The 19,363-nt window shown below is 34.3% G+C and overlaps 1 protein-coding gene across 12 annotated transcripts in view; it reads right to left on the minus strand.

The window, feature by feature from the left end:
* Positions 1-19,363, minus strand: part of HACE1 (HECT domain and ankyrin repeat containing E3 ubiquitin protein ligase 1) — a 124,468-nt gene that overhangs the window by 38,335 nt on the left and 66,770 nt on the right. For all 12 annotated transcript variants that reach the window (XM_054491401.2, XM_054491400.2, XM_054491398.2 and 9 more), the window contains 7 exons: positions 18,710-18,860; positions 12,202-12,536; positions 11,625-11,693; positions 11,293-11,380; positions 4,424-4,535; positions 4,231-4,328; positions 3,959-4,046 (listed from right to left, as the gene is read on the minus strand). In XM_054491401.2, the coding sequence (XP_054347376.1) occupies positions 3,959-4,046; positions 4,231-4,328; positions 4,424-4,535; positions 11,293-11,380; positions 11,625-11,693; positions 12,202-12,536; positions 18,710-18,860 (941 nt within the window). The remainder of the gene's footprint in view (positions 1-3,958; positions 4,047-4,230; positions 4,329-4,423; positions 4,536-11,292; positions 11,381-11,624; positions 11,694-12,201; positions 12,537-18,709; positions 18,861-19,363) is intronic.

Consider the following 19,363-nt stretch of genomic DNA (forward strand, 5'->3'; position numbering starts at 1 on the left):
GTTTGCTAGAACAGACATTATCCCATTCATCTGTATGTGCCAGTGCAGTAAGTATTTGCTAGGTTTTGCTTCCTCAGGAGTAGAACACTATGAGAATAACTAAAAATTGTAAATGTACAACTGCTCTTAAGTGACAGGCCTAGTCAATGAACTTGATGCCTGTTAACAATGATTAGAAAATCACCTCAGTCCACAAGGTAACCAAGTCTTTCTAATGGCAAACAATTAAGTCTAAACAATTACCTCTGAGGTGAAAGTAAAAACGGCAAGGGCAATAGTTACCAATTACTATGAAAATCCAGTGCAATAGAATATGAATCCACTTTTATAAAATATCTAGAATAGGCAAATTTATAGATAGGTAAAGTAGATTAGTAGTTACCTAAGGCTGAGGAAAGGGGATATGGGAGATATTGCTTAATGGGTACAGAATTTCTGCTTGGGGTGATGAAAAAGCTCTGAAAATAGACAGTGGCTGATGGTTGCACAACACTGTGAATATACTTAAATGCCACTGAATTGTACACTTTCAATAATATAAATGGTAAATTTATATGTGTATTTCACCACCGTAAAAAAAAGTCTCAAAAAAAAAATACTACTAGTTAAAAGTTAAAACCTAATGCCAAAACCTCAACTTTAAATAACTTTCTTTACCTATTTTTCCTATTTTTCTGTGATGGCCACTAATTCATATTACAAATTCACTCATCCATTCAACAAAGATACAATGAGCTCATGCTATATACTACTATTGTAAATGCCTGGGCTAAAAGAAATAACTGATAAACCTAATGAAACAGCATCAAAGAAAAATAAAAGGTAGAAATGTATTGGAAAGTGAAATGTTTAGTCATTTTGACAATAATTCACTGTGTGTTTAACTGTTCTTTGATTTCTCGGTGCTGACACCAGGTTAACCTGCTGACTAGTTTATTTAGATATAAGGTACAAATTTGCAAGCATATGGGAATAACATAAATAAGTCATGTGAGTCTCATCATTCACTGTTAAGGACCTTTGGAGAATAATTCACTGTCATGAAGCAAGACCTGGTATTAAAAGCCAAAGCAAAGCTTTGTGAGATAAAGGCAGACTTCAAATACAAATATAATCATAATCCCAAAAATATAATATTCTGAGAATAATCACAAATATTTTTTACCTGTTAAAATAATGAATGATTAGGGCTATGGACCAACAAAGATTTGTGATGATTCTACTTTCCTCCCCTAGCTCTGTGTTTAATTCCTTCTCTAATTACTTTCTGAGAAATCTAGATGCTTAAAAAGAATAGATAAGGAGACTTTTTTTTAAAAAAAAAGGAAACATATAGGGAGAAAATCTTCAGAAAAGGAGTAACAGTTTTTAACTTGAAAATTTTAAATAGAATTAAAAGTTTATGATAAATTTTAAGTTCAAAAAATATATATAGCTGTGACTCCCCCAATTATTTTCATGCTCTCAGAAAAATTCTAGTATACAATAATATCATTTCCATGTAATAATAATAGCATATAATATTTATACTTTCTATATGCCAGGCACCAACTAAGCATTTTCACATATCAGCTAACTGAATTCTCACCACATTACAAAACATAGGTTACCATCTTTTTTTTTTTTTTGAGACGGAGTCTCGCCCTGTCACCAGGCTGGAGTGCAGTGGCGCAACCTCAGCTCACTACAACCTCCGCCTCCTGGGTTCAAACGATTCTCCTGCCTCAGCCTACCAAGTAGCTGGGACTACAAGCACATGCCACCATGCCCAGTTAATTTTCGTATTTTTAGTTAGAGACAGGGTTTTACCATGTTGACCAGGATGGTCTCGATCTTTTGACCTCGTGATCTGCCCGCCTCGGCCTCCCAAAGTGCTGGGATTACAGGCATGAGCCACTGCGCCTGACCAGGTATCACCATTTTTAAATGAGGACACAAAGGCGCAGAATAGTTAAGTTTACTGGCCCCAAGATTGTATCAAAAGAATAGCAGTCAAGATTCTCACTGTGTATAAACCCAAAGGACAAATTCATAACAACTGTACTATTTCACTACAGTAAGCATCTTAATTTCATTAGAAAACAAGTTTTTAAAAAAATTATTATAGATATCGGGTCTACCCAAACATTCCCCACATTTAGAAATTCTTGATTCCTATATGTAATTCTCTGTCAACTAAACCTAAGAACGTGAAAATATTTCAGCTTGATTTTAATTTATTAATACTATGACCCCAAAGAGGAGACTGATATGGCTTACAAAAAAGATAAATCAAAATGTTTGGCCAGATGTAGTGGCTTACACCTGTAATCCCAGCACTTTGGGAGGCCGAGGCGGGTAGATAACCTGAGCTCAACAGTTTGACACCAGCCTCGGCAGCATGGCGAAACCTCATCTCCACAAAAAGAATAGAGAAATTACAAAATACAAAAACTAGCCAGGCGCCATGGCTGGTCTCCCAGCTCAAGTGATCCTCCCACCTCAGCCATACCAGCTACTCGGGAGGCTGAGGTGGGAGGGTCCCTTGAGCCCAGAAGGTCAAGGCTGCAATGATCCAAGATCGCACCACTGCCCTCCAGCCTGGGTGACAGAGCAAGACTCTGTCTCAAAGAAAAAAAAAAAAAAACTTTATGGGTCTATGTACTTCAACATTTGCTCTGCTATAAATCCATAACATTAAGGAAGTACCTCAACTAATGATTCCACACCAAATCTGTTTTCAGATATTAAGCTAAGTAGACTTAGAATAAAGGATATAAAGAGAAGAAGTAAGTCTAAAATATGCTAGATCTAGCTTCAAAGATTAGGCCTAACTAATTAAACTCAGGACTTTACTGAACTCGTCATTCACAAAGACACCAAATTCACCTCAGAGCAAAGAATTAAAGGTTACCGAGTCAAAGCAGGCAGTTCCATATTCCTACGCAATTTCAAACACTCGAAGTGTATCCACGAAGCCCATCACAGGGATGAATGCCTGCAGCTGCCTAGCTCTACTGCAGCCCGCTCCCACTTGCCTCCCCTAAAATCATCCTTCTTATCAAATAGGGATTTGCTGCTAGTTTGGTTGGAAGCAATCAGAAGCTACAATTAATGAAGTATTCTCTCCTGATAAAAGAATGTAAACATTTGGGGAGAGAAAAGATTTTTAGGAAAAACAAGCGACTGTGCAAAGCATTTGAAAACTGAAATCCCACCTTCACTTGGAATATGTCTTTATTAAGTTAGAGAGCTCTCAAATATGCCTCACACAAATGACGTGATAACTAATTCCATTTAGTCTACAATAGCAAATTACAACTCTATAGGTCACAAGCACCATTTCAACAATGAGAGTTAATTATCTATTTTATACGGTTAAATAAGAGCTTTATAGTAGCCAGGTCTTGATCTCTTAAAATGACTGAAAATAACGTTAGTATACATAAATAGATTAAGAGTTGAAATTTTATATCATGATTTCTAGACTTGGGTTTTCCTAACCAATATATTTTAAAACTTGGAAACTCAAAGAGAGTTAACAAATTTTTATTTTTCCAAATAGGGACTTTTATTTGTTTAAGGCCATCTACAAGCACCATTAATTTATGAAATAAAAAATTTAACTCAAAAAAAGTAGACTCAAGGATAATCCTTAAGTTGAACAAATTTAGTTTTATTTTACAAAGGACTGATAAGAAACCTCCTTTGGGCCAACACTAGTCCTTGAGACAAGCATTTGGGAACCAACTGTTTAGAGGAACAAATGTTAGACTGAGTCAGGTTCCACTTATGATTCTACTACTTATTAACTGTGTGAATGCAGATAAAAACTCTGAATTTCAGTTTTCTCATCTATAAAATAAGAATATCCCACCTAGCTCACAGGTCTGCTGTGGAAATCAAAAATAAAATGTACTGAAATAGTGAGAAAAATGTGACAAGTTGCAGAAAAAGTCATCCAGACCATACAACTTACCATCAGCTGACTGGGTAAACAATGCATAATCAGGATTGACTATCTCATTGGACAGAATATCAAACCACTCACGCACAACACCTTGACCCTGAATTCAAGAAATAAAATTAAGCATCAACAGAAATATGTTATATTGGGAAATTTTTTTCTAAATAACAAAATTTAAATATAAAGTTTCTTCCTTTATCAACTAAATATTAAACTTTATTCAAAAGGCATTTCAATCTTTCCTTACATACAGTGATTTCTACATCATCTTCTTTTATACCCACCATGCCTTCTTCTCCATGGAACCGTACAGCAATCCCTTGCTTTAGCTTTGCACAATTTGCTTTTGACACAACTTCACAGCTACTCCTAAAAATAGAATCTAAATATGTAGCATTGGTTAATTTTACATATTAAAATTTACAATAAAAAGCACTTTGTGCTTCACACATATATCAGTTTCTTTGTTAAGCATACCTCTATGAACCAGCAGGATATCATTTTCATTCACTGGCCTGTGCACCATGTCTGAATCTGGCTGTCCTGAATGCAAATGTTCATAGAACCATTCACAGCGATCTTTAAAAGGCTAGCTCAAAAAATAAGAGTAAAATATGTTAGCAGTATATCAGTTATCTAATTATCAGATTTACTAGCATGCTAAATGCCTTTTCTACAAATAATCATTCTTAGATCTTTATTTACAATAAGGAGTTACTGGATAATGTTTTAACATTTCAATAACTATTCACAAAAAGGCAGAACTTAGCTGAAATAATCTGACTACCTAGAAAAAATGTATTTTTTTAAATTCCTACATTTTCAACACAAAAGACTTGATAAATTTGGTTATGTCTCAGAACTTAATATCAGATATGTAATTGAACATATTTATTCTCAATTTCTTTAAAATCCAAGCCTTATTACAATGAATTATCACACCCAGAAAAATTACGTTGCATGTTCCATTTAATTTTTCATGAAAATAATCTCTTACACATAATCTTATTTATTTATTTTGGTTTATTGTTGTTGTTGTTGTTGTTGCTGTTGTTTTGAGACAAAGTCTCACTCTGTTGCCCAGGCTGGAGTGCAGTGGTGCAATCTCTGCTCACTGAAACCTCTGCCTCCTGAGTCCAAGTGACTCTCCTGCCTCAGCCTCCAAAGTAGCTGGAATTGCAGGCACACACCACCACACCTGGCTAATTTTTGTATTTTTAGTAGAGAGGGGTTTCACCATGTTGGCCAGGCTGGTTTAGAATTCGGGACCTCAGGTGATCCACCCATCTCAGCCTCCCAAAGTGCTGGGATTACAGGCATGAGCCACTGCACCCGGCCTCTTACTCCTAACTTTATTCTTACTTCTATTCTTTAGAATATATGCAGAAACTGGAATGGAATTTGGTATCCCTTCCCATTCTCCACTCTAAAAATTGAAGAATAAGATCTCTTGAATAGCAAAGAGAGTCTCTCCCTTTTGTTCATCTGCCAGGTAAGCAAACTGTAAGTTATCTACAATTTTTTATTAATCAGAAAGTATTGAGTACTTACTATGTACCAACACTGCATGTAACATAAGAGTAAAAACTCCATGAACTTGCTAAAAACTGTTTAATACAGTTAAAGAGATGTGACTAACATAGAGTAACACTATATATATATAAAAAATATCAAGTTCTAAACAATGAAGCATGAGCTATAGAAGTCCTGGTCATGGTAGCAAAGAGGAACAATGAAGTCAATCTGAGAGATACTACTTCTTTGAACAAGTATTAAAAGTAAGAGAAGAGGCTGGGTATGGTGGCTCATGCCTGTAATTCCAGCACTTTGGGAGGCCAAGGCAGGAGGATCGCTTGAGCCCAGGAGTTTGAGACCAGCCTGGGCAACAGTGAGACCCTGTCTCTACCAAAAAAAAAAAAAAAATGTTTTAATTAGCCAAGCGTGGTGGTATGCGCCTACAGTCCTGGCTGCTCAGAAGGCTGAGGTGGGAGGAGCCTTGAAACCAGGAGTTCAAGGCTGCAGTGAGCTATAATTGTAGTGTGCTCACTTTGCCACTCCAGCCTGAGTGACAAAGTGAGACCTTATCTCTACAAAAAAAAAAAAAAAAAAGGAAGGTAAGATCTCTGCAAGATAGAACTTATGAATAGAAATAACTTAAAGTGGAAAAGCCCTTTCCCCATAACCTACCCCCACACTCCTAGAAGGTACTGGTGGAAATATGAGTAAGATTTTATGTATCATGAGTTTAAAGATGTAGTGGGGTGTAACTATTAGGGATTTAGAAGAAGATACTGGACAGTGATGCAGCTGAGACACTGAAAATAAAGCCATGAACAAAGGTAAAGTTGGAGACAGGATAAGGTTCAAGAGATGAAACATACAGAGAACAAATACCAAGAACAAAGAAGTTTATGATCACAAGTCATGACTGAGAATTTGCTTAGCAAATGATACAGACGGCAAGAAAAGTCAAAGGAGAACCAAGGTGGTGCAATACCATCCCAAAAGCTAAGAGTTTCAAGAGATAAATATGATGAATACCATCCAACACCACAAAAAAGTTATCTTCCAGGTGGCTTTTAGGACACCAATAAATTTCTTCATCTGAGCTAAATTAAATAGGTTTGTTTTAAAAGATTCAAATATCACTTGTTATTAATGCTTAATAAAAACATAATATGATCAATGAGAGATGAATTTCTGCCTTTTAATATTTGCTTTCAGTAAGAAAAGAATAAATGCTACCTTTGTAAAGTTAAATGTGTAATTTTGTCCATATTTCTAACAGTCTTCCACATTTTTTATAAAGCACTGGTGTTATATGTTATATGCATTACTGTGCATATAAATTAAATATTTCATTTTCAGTTAACAAGCTGGAATATAAAGTACTTGAAATTCTAATGCTATTTCTAAAAGTTTGGTTTAAGAGGAGAGAAAAAACATTACACAGAAGCAATTATTTAAGTATGGGCTTTGAAGTCAGATAAACATGGTTTGAAATCCTCACTCTGTCACTTACTAGACTTATCTTAAGGAAATTATTAATCCTCACAGAACTTTAGTTTTCTCATCTGTAAAACAGAGAAAAGAATATACCTACTTCAAGAGCTGTTAGGATTAAATTAAATAATTCAAATAAGGAACATAATTATAATAATTATAATAATCATAATTATAATAATAAATTAGCAATCATTTATTAAGTACCTATAAGCCAGGTACTTTTCGAAGCACTTTACAATGAATTACCACATATAACCCTCATAACACTATGAGAAAAAGGGACTTTTGTCCCCATTTTACCAAAGAGAAAAATACACCAAAAGCATTTATACTAATGCTCTAATACTCAATACCTAGAATGCTCAATAAATAGATATTGTTCTTATTGTCATTCACAGCAATGTTAAAATTACTGTCAATAACTATTTAAAAGAATACTTACTGCCCACTATAAGATATTAAACTATATCATTTATCTAGGAAATGTGAATCAAGAAATAAAAACAAATGGAACCTTTTCAAGTAATTCAAGTGGAACATTAAAAGGTACAAACTGCTACCTTCAAAAGCTAATACAATAAGATCAAACACACACATACATATACAAACACCTACACAGCCAAATGGCACATTTTTGTATGTAAACTTTCTAGAGTGTGTACCTGCATTTCCATAAATAATTCACAAAACAGGACTGATTATAGAGGCTCCTCTTAATAGCATTTGTACAGCAATACAAAATGTTTCTCCCTTTAACTACTGGCAACCTGAAAACCACCAACAGAAGAAGTCAATCCCTTAGCAGAGGTAGTTCTTTGTAACTTTCTAGAGAAGGACAATCTCCAAGTTACAGAAAACTTCTAAGTACAGTAGAGTACAAAGTACTTTTTTTTTCCTCTGATTTGAGAGCAAGTTGCCAATATAATGTCCAGTCCCCTATAAACACTTAGGCATTTATTTCCTGCAAACAAGGGAATTTTCCTCTATAACTAGATAACAATCATCAAAATCAGAAATTAACTCTGATAACATTACTACATCAGATCCCATTTCAAGTCTTGCCAATCTTCTAATAATGTCCTTTTATTGCAAAATGATTCATGAACTGCCTTTAATTGTCCTGTCCTGTCTCCTTCACTCTGGTACATTTCTTCAATGTTTTCTTAATTTTCATAAGCTTGATAGTTTTAAAGACTGCAGGTCAGTTAATTTTGTAGAATGTCCCTCAACTGTATTTAGTCTGATGATTCCTCATGATTAGATTTAAGGTGTGTATCCTTGGCAAGAATATCACAGAAGTGATGCCATGTTGTCCTCAGAGCATCCTATCAGCTGGCACACTGCTATGTCTGCTTTGATCACTGCTAAGCTTCTCTACTGTAAGGCACCCTTTTTCTCCTTGTAATTATTCTGTCGGGAGATAATTTGAGACTGTGTAATCATCCTACCCTTCATCAGACTTTCCATTTATTCATTAACTTTTTTCAGTACAGACTCATAGGTTCCTATTTATGTTGCCATCATTATTTATTTTGATGCTCAAATTCTTCCAAATTTGGTAGTGGGAGTCCATTCAAGCTGTCTTCCGAGTCACGTTAACATAACCCTATCAGTCTTTGAACAGTTCCTTACTTTCTTACACAATAAGATGTTGCAGGCTTATTTTATACTTTCCCTGATCTAGCCCTGGAATTAGCCATTTCTCCAAGGAGTGCTGGTTCATTGAGAATGGCACTGAGAGACCAAGAGCTAGGTGCCAGGTTTGCTACATGTATCTATGTAGATTTAAAACTAAATTCAAACTGGTAACTCCAATTCAGCACAAGGTTCCTTCTAATTTCCTCCATTTTGTAACCCCTTTCTCCAACAAAGAGAAGTTAGACTCTCATACTTGCTTATTTGATCAACCTGCAACCCCACTCCCTTAGTATGTAACCAATCTCCAATCACTGCCATGGCCCCTGCACCCTACTCAGGCTCCATCAGACAGCACTGATCAGCTGCAACCACCGCCAACATGACTCACATGACTCACACTGGGACCCTCTTCTACACGGACACCCTTCTTAATCACATCCAAACTCCAAAACCCCACACTAGGCCACCACTATACATGTAGACACCCTCCTCACCCTAGTCAGGCAACAAACACCTCCCTCTCTGGATCAACAAAGTGGATACCTAATACAGATGCTTTTTGACTAACTTGTCCAGGAAGGGAAGAAGGAATAGAAAGTAAAAAGCAGAGACAGTATCAGGTTGGTGCAAAAGTAACTGCGGTTTTTGCTATTTTAATTAATTTGACAATTTTAATTTGGCAATTAAAAGTAACTGCCAAAAAACCGCAATTACTTTTGCACCAACCTATATTAAAAACAGCAGACTATCTCTCAAAAACTAAAATCTTCTTTCACCTATTATCTCATTTGCCCCAGAACAGTATCATATAGTGTAGGTTAAGAAATTGAACTTGGCCGGATGTGGTGGCTCATGCCTATAATCCCAACACTTCAGGAGGCTAAGGCAGGTGGATCACTTGAGCTCAGGAGTTCAAGGCCAGCCTGGGCAGCATGGCAAAATCCTGTCTCTACAAAAAACACAAAAATTAGCCAGGTGTGGTGGTATGCACCTGTAGTCCCAGCTACTTGAAAGATTGAGCTGGGAGGATCACTTCAGCCCAGGAGGCAGACGTTGCAGTGAGCTGAGATCAACTATACTCCAGCCTGAGTGACAGGTAAAACCCTGTGTCAAAAAAAAAAAAAAGAAAGAAAGAAATTGAACTTGAGAACCAGACAGACTTTTAAATTCTGGTTCTCCCATTTAGTAGCAGAATGACTTAAACAAGTTATTTAACCACTTCAGCTTAGAAAAAAAGAGTAGCCATCTTACACAATGGTTAAGAAAATAAAATAATTCATGGAAGCAAATACATAGTACCTGACCTAAAATCAGTAAATGTAAGTCATTATTACTGCCTTCTCTTTCACATTATCATTATTAAACAGATGTCAAAAGATCCCTCTATATACTTACGTATAATTTTATGAAAATTAGTTCATAGCTTAACTTCTGAAAGGACAAGTGTCCCTAAAGACATTAAAAACCACTTATCATATTTACTATCTTACGACTACTAACCAAACCATTGCCTACAGTCTGTCGTACATATCTGGCAAATTATTTTCTAAAACTTTGCCAGAATTATGCCATTCTCCTAAAGCAAGGGTATCAGTGGCTCCTAACAGCCTAGCAAAGAAAGAAAATTCTTCAGTCTGGAAATCAAGGCTCACCATTGGATGACCTCAATCTACCTTTCCAGAACTCTATCTTGCTCCTATCTACACAAAATTTCTGCTGCAATACTGCAGTTTTACATACTTTTCGGTCTACATGCTCCAGCCCACATGCTGGCTAGAAAGTTCTCCCTCCTTGTTTACTCCCACCAAAATGTTGCATATTTTTTCAAGCTTTCTCAAGGTAACTTAAAATCTGCCTCCTCTGAAATTTCCCCTGACTACAGATGCCAGAGCCAGCTCTTCCTCCCTTAAACTCCTAAAGATCCAGGTAATGTTGTAATTACTATTTTATACATATGTTTATTATCTCCCCAGCCAGACTGAATTAGAATCCTCTTAGAGAAAGGAAGTAAGTTTTCTATCTCCAAAACAACTACCATTTACTGAGCATATCACAGTCATTCTTGACAATTTATTCTGGACAATAGTTCTGAGGCTGCTATCATTATCTCCATTTTGTAGATGAAGAAACCAAGGGCTCAAGGATGTTAGGAAATGTGCCCAAAGTTCACATAGCTGGTAAGGAACAAAACAAGCTTTCCTCCAGCTAGCTTCATGTAACATGAGATGTATGGAATGAACAGGTACACATCTGGTAGGGGAAAGGTGGTCAGGTCAAATAAGTTTGGAGGATTAACAAAGCTAAATCACTATTTTTACTAAAGGGCTTCTCAAAGCCTTTTAACATGCTGCCAATGTGATTTATAAATTTCCAAAGGGCATATGTTATGTAATTTCCCAAATGTATTTGGGGGCTAAAATCCTTTTCAAAAGGACAATAAGCCTTATAGAACTAAAGAGTTTCATTAAACTCCTTTCAGCAAATGTGGCAATGTGTTCTGTTGTTTTTGTACAGACCTCTGTACATAGTAGGCACTCAATACATATTTCTTGAAGAAAACTTACTCCTCATATTAAAGTAACATGCAATCATTCCTCTTATAACAGAATGTCTGAAGTATAATAATTATTCCACTGAACAATAGTAGAATTTTAGAAATTAATTTCATTAGATAGAATAAAAAGATGAAGAAAAATTTCTACCTGTGCTTTTATGATATGCATGAATCTTGACATCAACTCAGGACATTCAAGGAGAAAGTGAAAGTGGTCAAATATAATTTTGGGATTTCTAAAAGAAAAATATTTTGTTTAAATGGACAGGAAGAATGAGTAGCATTAAGTGAAATGCAAATTCAGATACACTGACACTGAAACAGAAGAAAAACACATAATAATCCACATCTATTAAAGTTTCATTTGTTATTAAGCATATTTTGAATAGCATGAGAAATAGTATTTTTTCTGTTTAGATGAAACGGTAAGTAAAGAGAGGAAAGGCTACCAGGGTAGTCCACAAACCCCACAAAGCTTACCTATTAACAAAGCATTTTAAAACTTCATCATGTTTGCAGACAAATTCAATGAAACGAGGTGAAGTCATTCTGTGGGGGGTAAATATCAATCAGAATACACAGGCAAAAGTTTATGATATAATATAGCAAACTTGATAAATATATATTGAACTGGACTGGCTTATAAACCAAAAACAAAAGAATTTGGTTTGGGATCTTCTTTGTAAGTTTAGGAAACTGAAGTATGCCTAGCCAATTTGTAAAATGATTCTAACTTCTCATCAGCAGACGATATCAACAAGTGACTTTTTAAAAATCTTGAAATTTGGCACATTTCTGCTTTACACATTTCAAATACATAATTAAAAGATCCTATACAAGGTGATATTCACCATTCTACAAAGTAATAATATATATTGCTTGTTTAAAATTTAAATATTCCCTACTAGATCTAGATTAGTATGAGTATCTTAAAACAAGGAGAAAATAAAACTTTAAATCAACAAATTATTATTTGTTGTTTTTGAAATTACAAAAATATCACTGCTTTTCATCATCTATCAGAGAAAAAAATAATAATAAGCCAAAACTTTCTTACCCTGGAGGCATCTGACAAGAACAGCACATGTAAAAAGCTTGAATGACAGCACTTAGCCGGTTAGCTGTCATAGAAATAACATCCTGACAATCTGCACTGGCTTCCTGTCTCCCTGCAAGGGCATCTGGTTTAGATTCCCTTGTGCCAGTGGACAGATTTTCATAGCTCCCAGGTCCTGGAGGTTCAAATGGAGGAATGGAAGCAGCATCTTGATCTTGGCCTTTTTGTTTCAGTAAAATAGAAGTGATCTCTGTTGAGTCTCTTTTGTTTTTCATCAATTCTGTGGCTATTAAAACTAGCCATTCATCTAATGAGTGCCAAAGCAATTCCAGAGGCTGAGAGAGAAACCAAAGTGTTTTTTAAACATCATTCTTAAACTACAGGATTAAAAAACAAACAAACAAACAAACAAAAAATCACACAACTAAACAAATATTATAAAAGAAAAAATTTACTCTAGTCATTTCTATCTTCCCAAGTTAATGTGATAGTAATGCCTAAAGGTAAGTAACAAAATTATACAAATGGTACATAAATCACAATTTCTTCATTTATGGCAATAATTTAATTTGTATGTATGTATTCCTTGGAATAAAAAGGAAAAACTAAATCTAACAAAAAATTCACAAGAAATCTTTCTTCTTTTAATTTTGAAATGTTTAGTTTTAAAAGCACACATTACTATTATATATAATCACTCTTAACATTTATTGTATTAATATGATCAATGTCAACCACTTTCAATTAAACAAATAAGATTTTTTCAATTAAAAAATGAGAATCCCTAAGTATATAATCACTCTTAACATTTTCTGTATTAATATGATCAATGTCAACAACTTTCAATTAAACAAATGTCTTTTTTCAATTAAAAAATGAGAATCCCTAAAGAATCTAATGAACAGCTTTTTTACTGTGCTCCTTTCATTACATATAATTCCTAGAATTTGGATAATTTTTGACAAGAAATTATAAAATGTGGCATATTTATGTATATACATATACTTACAGACACAATCCATTTCTAATAATTAGTGTTTTTTTAAAACAAGAAATACAATTACCAAACTTCTATTAAAATACTGACTAGCAGGCCGGGGATGGTGGCTCATGCCTGTAATCCCAGCACTTTGGGAGGCCGAGGTGGGCAGATCACTTGAGGTCAGGAATTCGAGATCAGCCTGGCCAACATGGTGAAATCCCATCTCTACTAAAAATACAAAAAATTAGCCAGACATGGTGGCAGACACCTATAATTCCAGCTACTCGGGAGGCTGAAGCAAGAGGATCACTTGAACCCAGGAGGCAGAGGTTGCAGTGAGCTGAGATCACACCACTGCACTCCAGCCTGGGTGACAGGGCGAGACTCCATCTCAAAAAAAAAAAAAAAAAAATACTGAGTAGCAAATTCTTAATTCCAAGTAAAGATTAACAGCTTTCTATTAAAAAAAAAAAAAAGATGAGAGAATAAACTATTTCCTATTATTATTCTAGCTGGGTACAGGGGCATGCATTTGTAGTCCCAGTTACTAAGGAGGTTGAAGTGAGAGGATTGCTTGAGTCTCAGAAGTCAAGGCTACAGTGAGCTGTGATCATGTCACTGTACTCCAGCCTGGGTGAAAGAGTGAGATATTGTCTCCAAAAAAAAAAAAAAAAAAAAAAAAACCTGCTAGGATATTTTTAATCCCAAATAAAGATTAATAGTTTATAAGTGGTACAGTGGTTAAACAATCCGTCCATCCTACACTATTGTAAATATTCTCATTGAGAATGATTAGCTATCCTTCTGCAAATAAATACAAAAGTTAATCTCACTTTTTGAATCTGACATGATTACAGAATGCTACAAACTAGACCATGTGCTACAGAAAGACTCACCTTTAAAATATTTCAAGGAAAGAAATAATCTTTCTTTTAAAGACCGCTATGGAAGGAGATTATACAACCATATTTGGAACCTTAGAAAATGTTTGAATAACCTATTCTGCCAGGAAATTCTTCCCAATTATTATCTAACAAATACCTTCACTGCCATTTTCAGCCTTTCTTCAGATTTCTGTAACATTTTCTTTTTGAAAATATTTTACTTACTGAATTTGCAGATAATTAAATCACCTCAGGCCTTCATTTACACGTTCAACCAAAAAGCAGAAAAACACAACAAAACCAACAAAACCACCACTACTACAATCAACAAAAACCTAGTTCACTCACTCAACCAGTACTATGCACTAGGTAGGCCGGTAAGTACAATGTTTCCTTTTTTAAGAGAAATTATACCCTCCTTTGAAGTTAAAGTAAGCATCCCTCTCACCCATAATGAGGGCTCTTTCATACTCACAACAGTTGACAGATTTGGAATCCCTGAACTGCGTAAAGAAGGGCAAGAAGCACCCAGCTGCCATAAATACTGACAGATACCTTCACTGAAAATTCTAATCATGATCCAAGTTGAAACTATAGTTTCTCTTTATGAGCAAAACATTGAACCTGCTGTAGAAGATGAAAAGAACTTATGTCAGCAAAACTATTTAGCTTTATATCAGAAAATGAACTTCTGAAATGGAAAGAACAGGTGGTGATATAAAACTGCTTGAAACAAAAAGAAAAAAGAATAACTGGCCTCTAAATGAGAAAAGATAAAACCTAGAAAATCAACACACTGAAAGGAGGTAAGGCCTAAGGCAAGAAATGACAGGCTGATCATGCAGATAAGCACTGAGTCCAAACCAACAGCAATCCTATTTTCAAATACTGACAATGTGTAAAAAATGAAAGACAAATTTTCAGTGGTGCAGAAATAACACCAAAGAAAAAAATGGATACGTGTAAAAATGACAACAAAGATATTGAAAAGCCAGAGTTTTTAATAAAGGAACACAGCAAATAATTAGAAGAATGAGAAAAAAAATAAGTAATAAGCCACACTGGACCTTTCTTTACTTTTCTCTCTTTTCTTACCTTTTATTTCTTCAATCATACATACACTAAAACTAAATCCCAACCTTGAGGTGAGTTTACCTAGCAAGTTTTCTCTTTGAAGATCTTTTCAGAAAATTCATTCTTCAATCACAAAAAAGAATACCACGAAAATAACTTTAATTTCTAACTATAGTAGCAGCCACCAACAAAAAGGATTCAAATAAATTTTAAAATTAAAAATAAACCATTGCATACTATATCTATGATACTTTCTATATTCATAAATAAAATACATTAAATAAGAAACACCATACATACCAATTGTTACTGAACAATGAGTTAATTACTACTGAAAATATTAGCAGGTTTCTTGATACCATGAAAATACTGCTTCGTTCATTATTATTGAGTGATCCTTACCGAAGAATTATATTCTACATATAGTAACAATGATATGACAACCATACATGATTTATAAGCATTTTAAGTCATATTTCAAAATATACAATCTCGAGCTTACTGAGTGATTTTTTAAAATTTCAAGAAGTGCTGAAATGAGGAATGAATTTGGCAGGAAAGTATTATTAACTTAATGTTCATTCATAGTACCTTGATATCCTATTAGTCTGACTATTCTTAACCTAATAATGTCAAATGCCACAACCCACAAGATAAGATCTTGAAGTTAAAAGTTTCACAATCTTTCTTGGTTACCAAAATTTCCAAATTGTAAGTCTATGAAACCATTAATAGTCACAGCTTACTATTCACAAAAAAAGAACACAGCAAGACTCAGGAAGCCTAAATTGTCTTCCCCGTGTTCACTGTGCTTCAAAAATAAAAATGATCTTCTCCTTCAAATGCTCCAAAGTTCCCAAGGCACTAGATAAACATCTCTTAATGCTGAAAGAATGACTACGTGTTAAGACTAACTTAAAGAACTTCTAAAATAAATCAGAAAACTAATAACAGGATGTTAAACAATTTCACCTACTAAAAACACATGGCCTATAAATCCACTCATTCTTAATGGAAAACCCATTAGTTAATTTGAACAATAAAGTAGCATTAGAGTACCTTGTTAATGAAATGGAAATTAGGGATCAATTGCTACCTCAGACAAAATGTGGTAAGAATTAAAATGGTATTTCTAGTCTAATATCACAGCAACTCAGTAACTAGCAAAGATTTTTACAACTTGAAATCACCCCACAATGAACAGGAGATCTGATTCACATGGATGACAATGTACAGTTTCTATTTTTAGGCTTGTAAATGGAAGGGCAGATCATTCTGCCAATCCCCAAAGATTCCATGTTTCATTCATAAAACTGGATGAAAAGAGACTAATAAATTCTTTAACAGTTAATACTTATTAATGTGTTTAAAAACTAGCTGAGTTTTACAATTAGTGTTTTACCAAAATGGAAGTTCAAAATTTAAGAGAAAATAAGTGATGAGAAGAAATAGTAGTTGTCAATCCTGTAGAAAGTAGTACCTTAAAAAAAGAAACAAAGATACTAACAAAATTCTTGAAATAAGAAAGTATATATTATATATATATCATAAATATATAACAAAACATAAAGTCTGGGTTCTGTTTTTTAAACATAAGCTAAAAAGGAAAAACAGATATCCTTTTCTACTCTATTATGTCTTTATTGACTGTGTAGGTAGAAAACTAACATTTAAATCATTTAAATCACCTATAGAGAGGTTACTTAACACATATTTTCTGATATTAGCTAATAGGTAGCAGATTAAAATTTTAACCAAAGAAATCAGACAAAATTAAATATAATCTAACTCAATTTGAATAATACTGAACACATCTATACCTGATTTGATTTTATATTCATCATTACAGATGAGTAGAAAGTATGAGTCAAAGTCAAATCATGGGTAGATTCCGTCACTAACAAAGTGAGCCATGCCAGAACACATTAAAAACAACTTTGTGTGATATGAATGTTTGAAGCAGTAAAGCTTGCTTAAAACAGCCCTGACAAAAAGAGTAGGTCAATAATGTAGATCAAAATTTTACAAAGACAGTAAGTCGTCACTCCTAACTAGAGCTTGAGGAAGTGGTACATGAAAAGCCACATGAATTACAAGAATGCATAACTTCATTCTTCCAGGAGGTGGCACAATAAGAAAAAAAAAAAGAAAACAAAAATACACACTCAACGTGCACACACACACATATATATGGCTAAAAACTTTCCTTCCTAGGCTGATTTTTTTTAAGAGAGTAAAACAGATGGACAGACATTTATACATAACCTTTCTAAAAGACTACCATATCTATTCTAAGTATTAATCTACTAGTGTCAAAGTTCTTGCAAAGTTTATTTTTAACTTTTTGCAAAAATTTTCCATTTAAGAAAAGAATCATTTAGTATAGAACACTAGTTTAGCTTTGAATTTTACAGACAGCAAAGCTGTCAATCCTAACTAGTTTTCAAGGAAGTGGCACATAAAAACATTTATATCACTTTTTTGATAAATAACCTATATTTTATACTCAAACGATTGTTTAAAGAAATATAAGTTGGCTGGGTGCAGTGGCTCACGCCTGTAATCCCAGCAATTTGGGAGGCAGAGGCAGACAGACTGCTTGAGCCCAGGAGTTCGAGACTAGCCTGGGCAACATGGCAAAACCCCATCTCTACCAAAAAATACAAAAATGAGCCAGGTATGGTGGCATGCACCTCTAGTCCCAGCTACTGGGGAGGCTGAGGTGGGAGCATCACCTGAGCCCAGGGAGGTCGAGGCTGCAGTCAACCATGATTGTGCCACTGCACTCCAGCCTAGGCAACAGAGTGAGGCTCCGTTTCAAAAAATAAATAGATGAATAAATAAAAAACACGAAGTTATTAAATTATACATTTTTCTAAAATCTGTTATTTAAAAATGTCACCCAAAAAAACATTAACAAGAGCAATTATAGTCATATTCATTTTGTTTACTTCATAAAATTATAATTTAACATGAGTAGCAACACTCCCTTGGTTTTTATATGAATCTTCCAAGGACTTCATCCGTATGTGCTTAGAAAGGCAGCTGAAGCAATACAAAATATTTTAAGAAAATATCTCAACAACTCTTCCTTGCAGTTATCTCAGGAATTAACTGTTAGCAAACCCAGTAAATGAAAGTACCTTACTCTGAAAACACATACAGACACACACCTAACACACATATCATATTAAAATCTAAATAAAAACTATGCATTTTATTTCCTTACTAATAAGAAATACATTTCTTTCAAAAGCATGCTGGCTGCATATTATATTAAAAACCTATAATTTAATAAAATTAATTTTAAACACTAAATATCTCTACCCTTAGAATAAAACACCAATGGAATAAAAAATTTTATTTGTAAGAAAAATACAGAAAGCTCACCAACTCGCTGTTCATTAGACAGAGTTGAGAGGAGAAAGGTGTGCCTAATTTTAAAAGTGATATGGGTATAAACCAAACTTACAACCTGTTCATGAGCTTTCTGATTAATGAATGCATGCTTTGTCAAATTCATCTCTTTTATGTCTATCTTCCTAACAATGCCATATACTTTTCTCACCTTGAACACCTGGCTTCTTGGAGTTTTATTCCCATTGTAGCCCATATCAATTCCATTACTGGGGGAGGATGGACCAATTCGAAAGACATGACAAAACATTCTCACAATCCTTAAAAGGCTCTTCATTTGAGCATCATAATTGCTAGAGAGGCTGAAAATAAAAATTAAAATATGAGATTAGATGGAGTAAAACAAATTACATCTTAAAATACTTATTTTAAAACATTTTCATCCCACTGACCATCTGTTTCATATTATAATGTAACTGGAGTAAAATTCCTTTCCTATCATGATAGGAGATAGAATAGTTTAACAGGAAGTTACATTATTTAACTTGCATATAAATGAATTACTATTTCTTAAGCACCCAGAATATAACCAATGATCAAAGCATAAAACATGAAGAAAATCACTCCTTTAGAATAGTTGGTTTCTTGTGGCAACAACTTCAAGGCGACCCCTAAACTTTCACTTTCAGAAGTATATTTGTAAATTAAATTTATACTTTAGAAGTCTGATTGTATTTCACAGAGAAGCAATGGTATAAATCATCATATTCTTAGGCCAACCCACAACTGTTTTAACGAAGAAGCTAAACTGAACTCTCTGCCACTATATCCGTAATCCCATATCCCCTTCCCACCCCAGAATAGT

This window comes from Pongo pygmaeus, chromosome 5, assembly GCF_028885625.2.
Source record: "Pongo pygmaeus isolate AG05252 chromosome 5, NHGRI_mPonPyg2-v2.0_pri, whole genome shotgun sequence".
In the NCBI taxonomy this organism is placed as follows: Eukaryota; Metazoa; Chordata; class Mammalia; order Primates; family Hominidae; genus Pongo; species Pongo pygmaeus.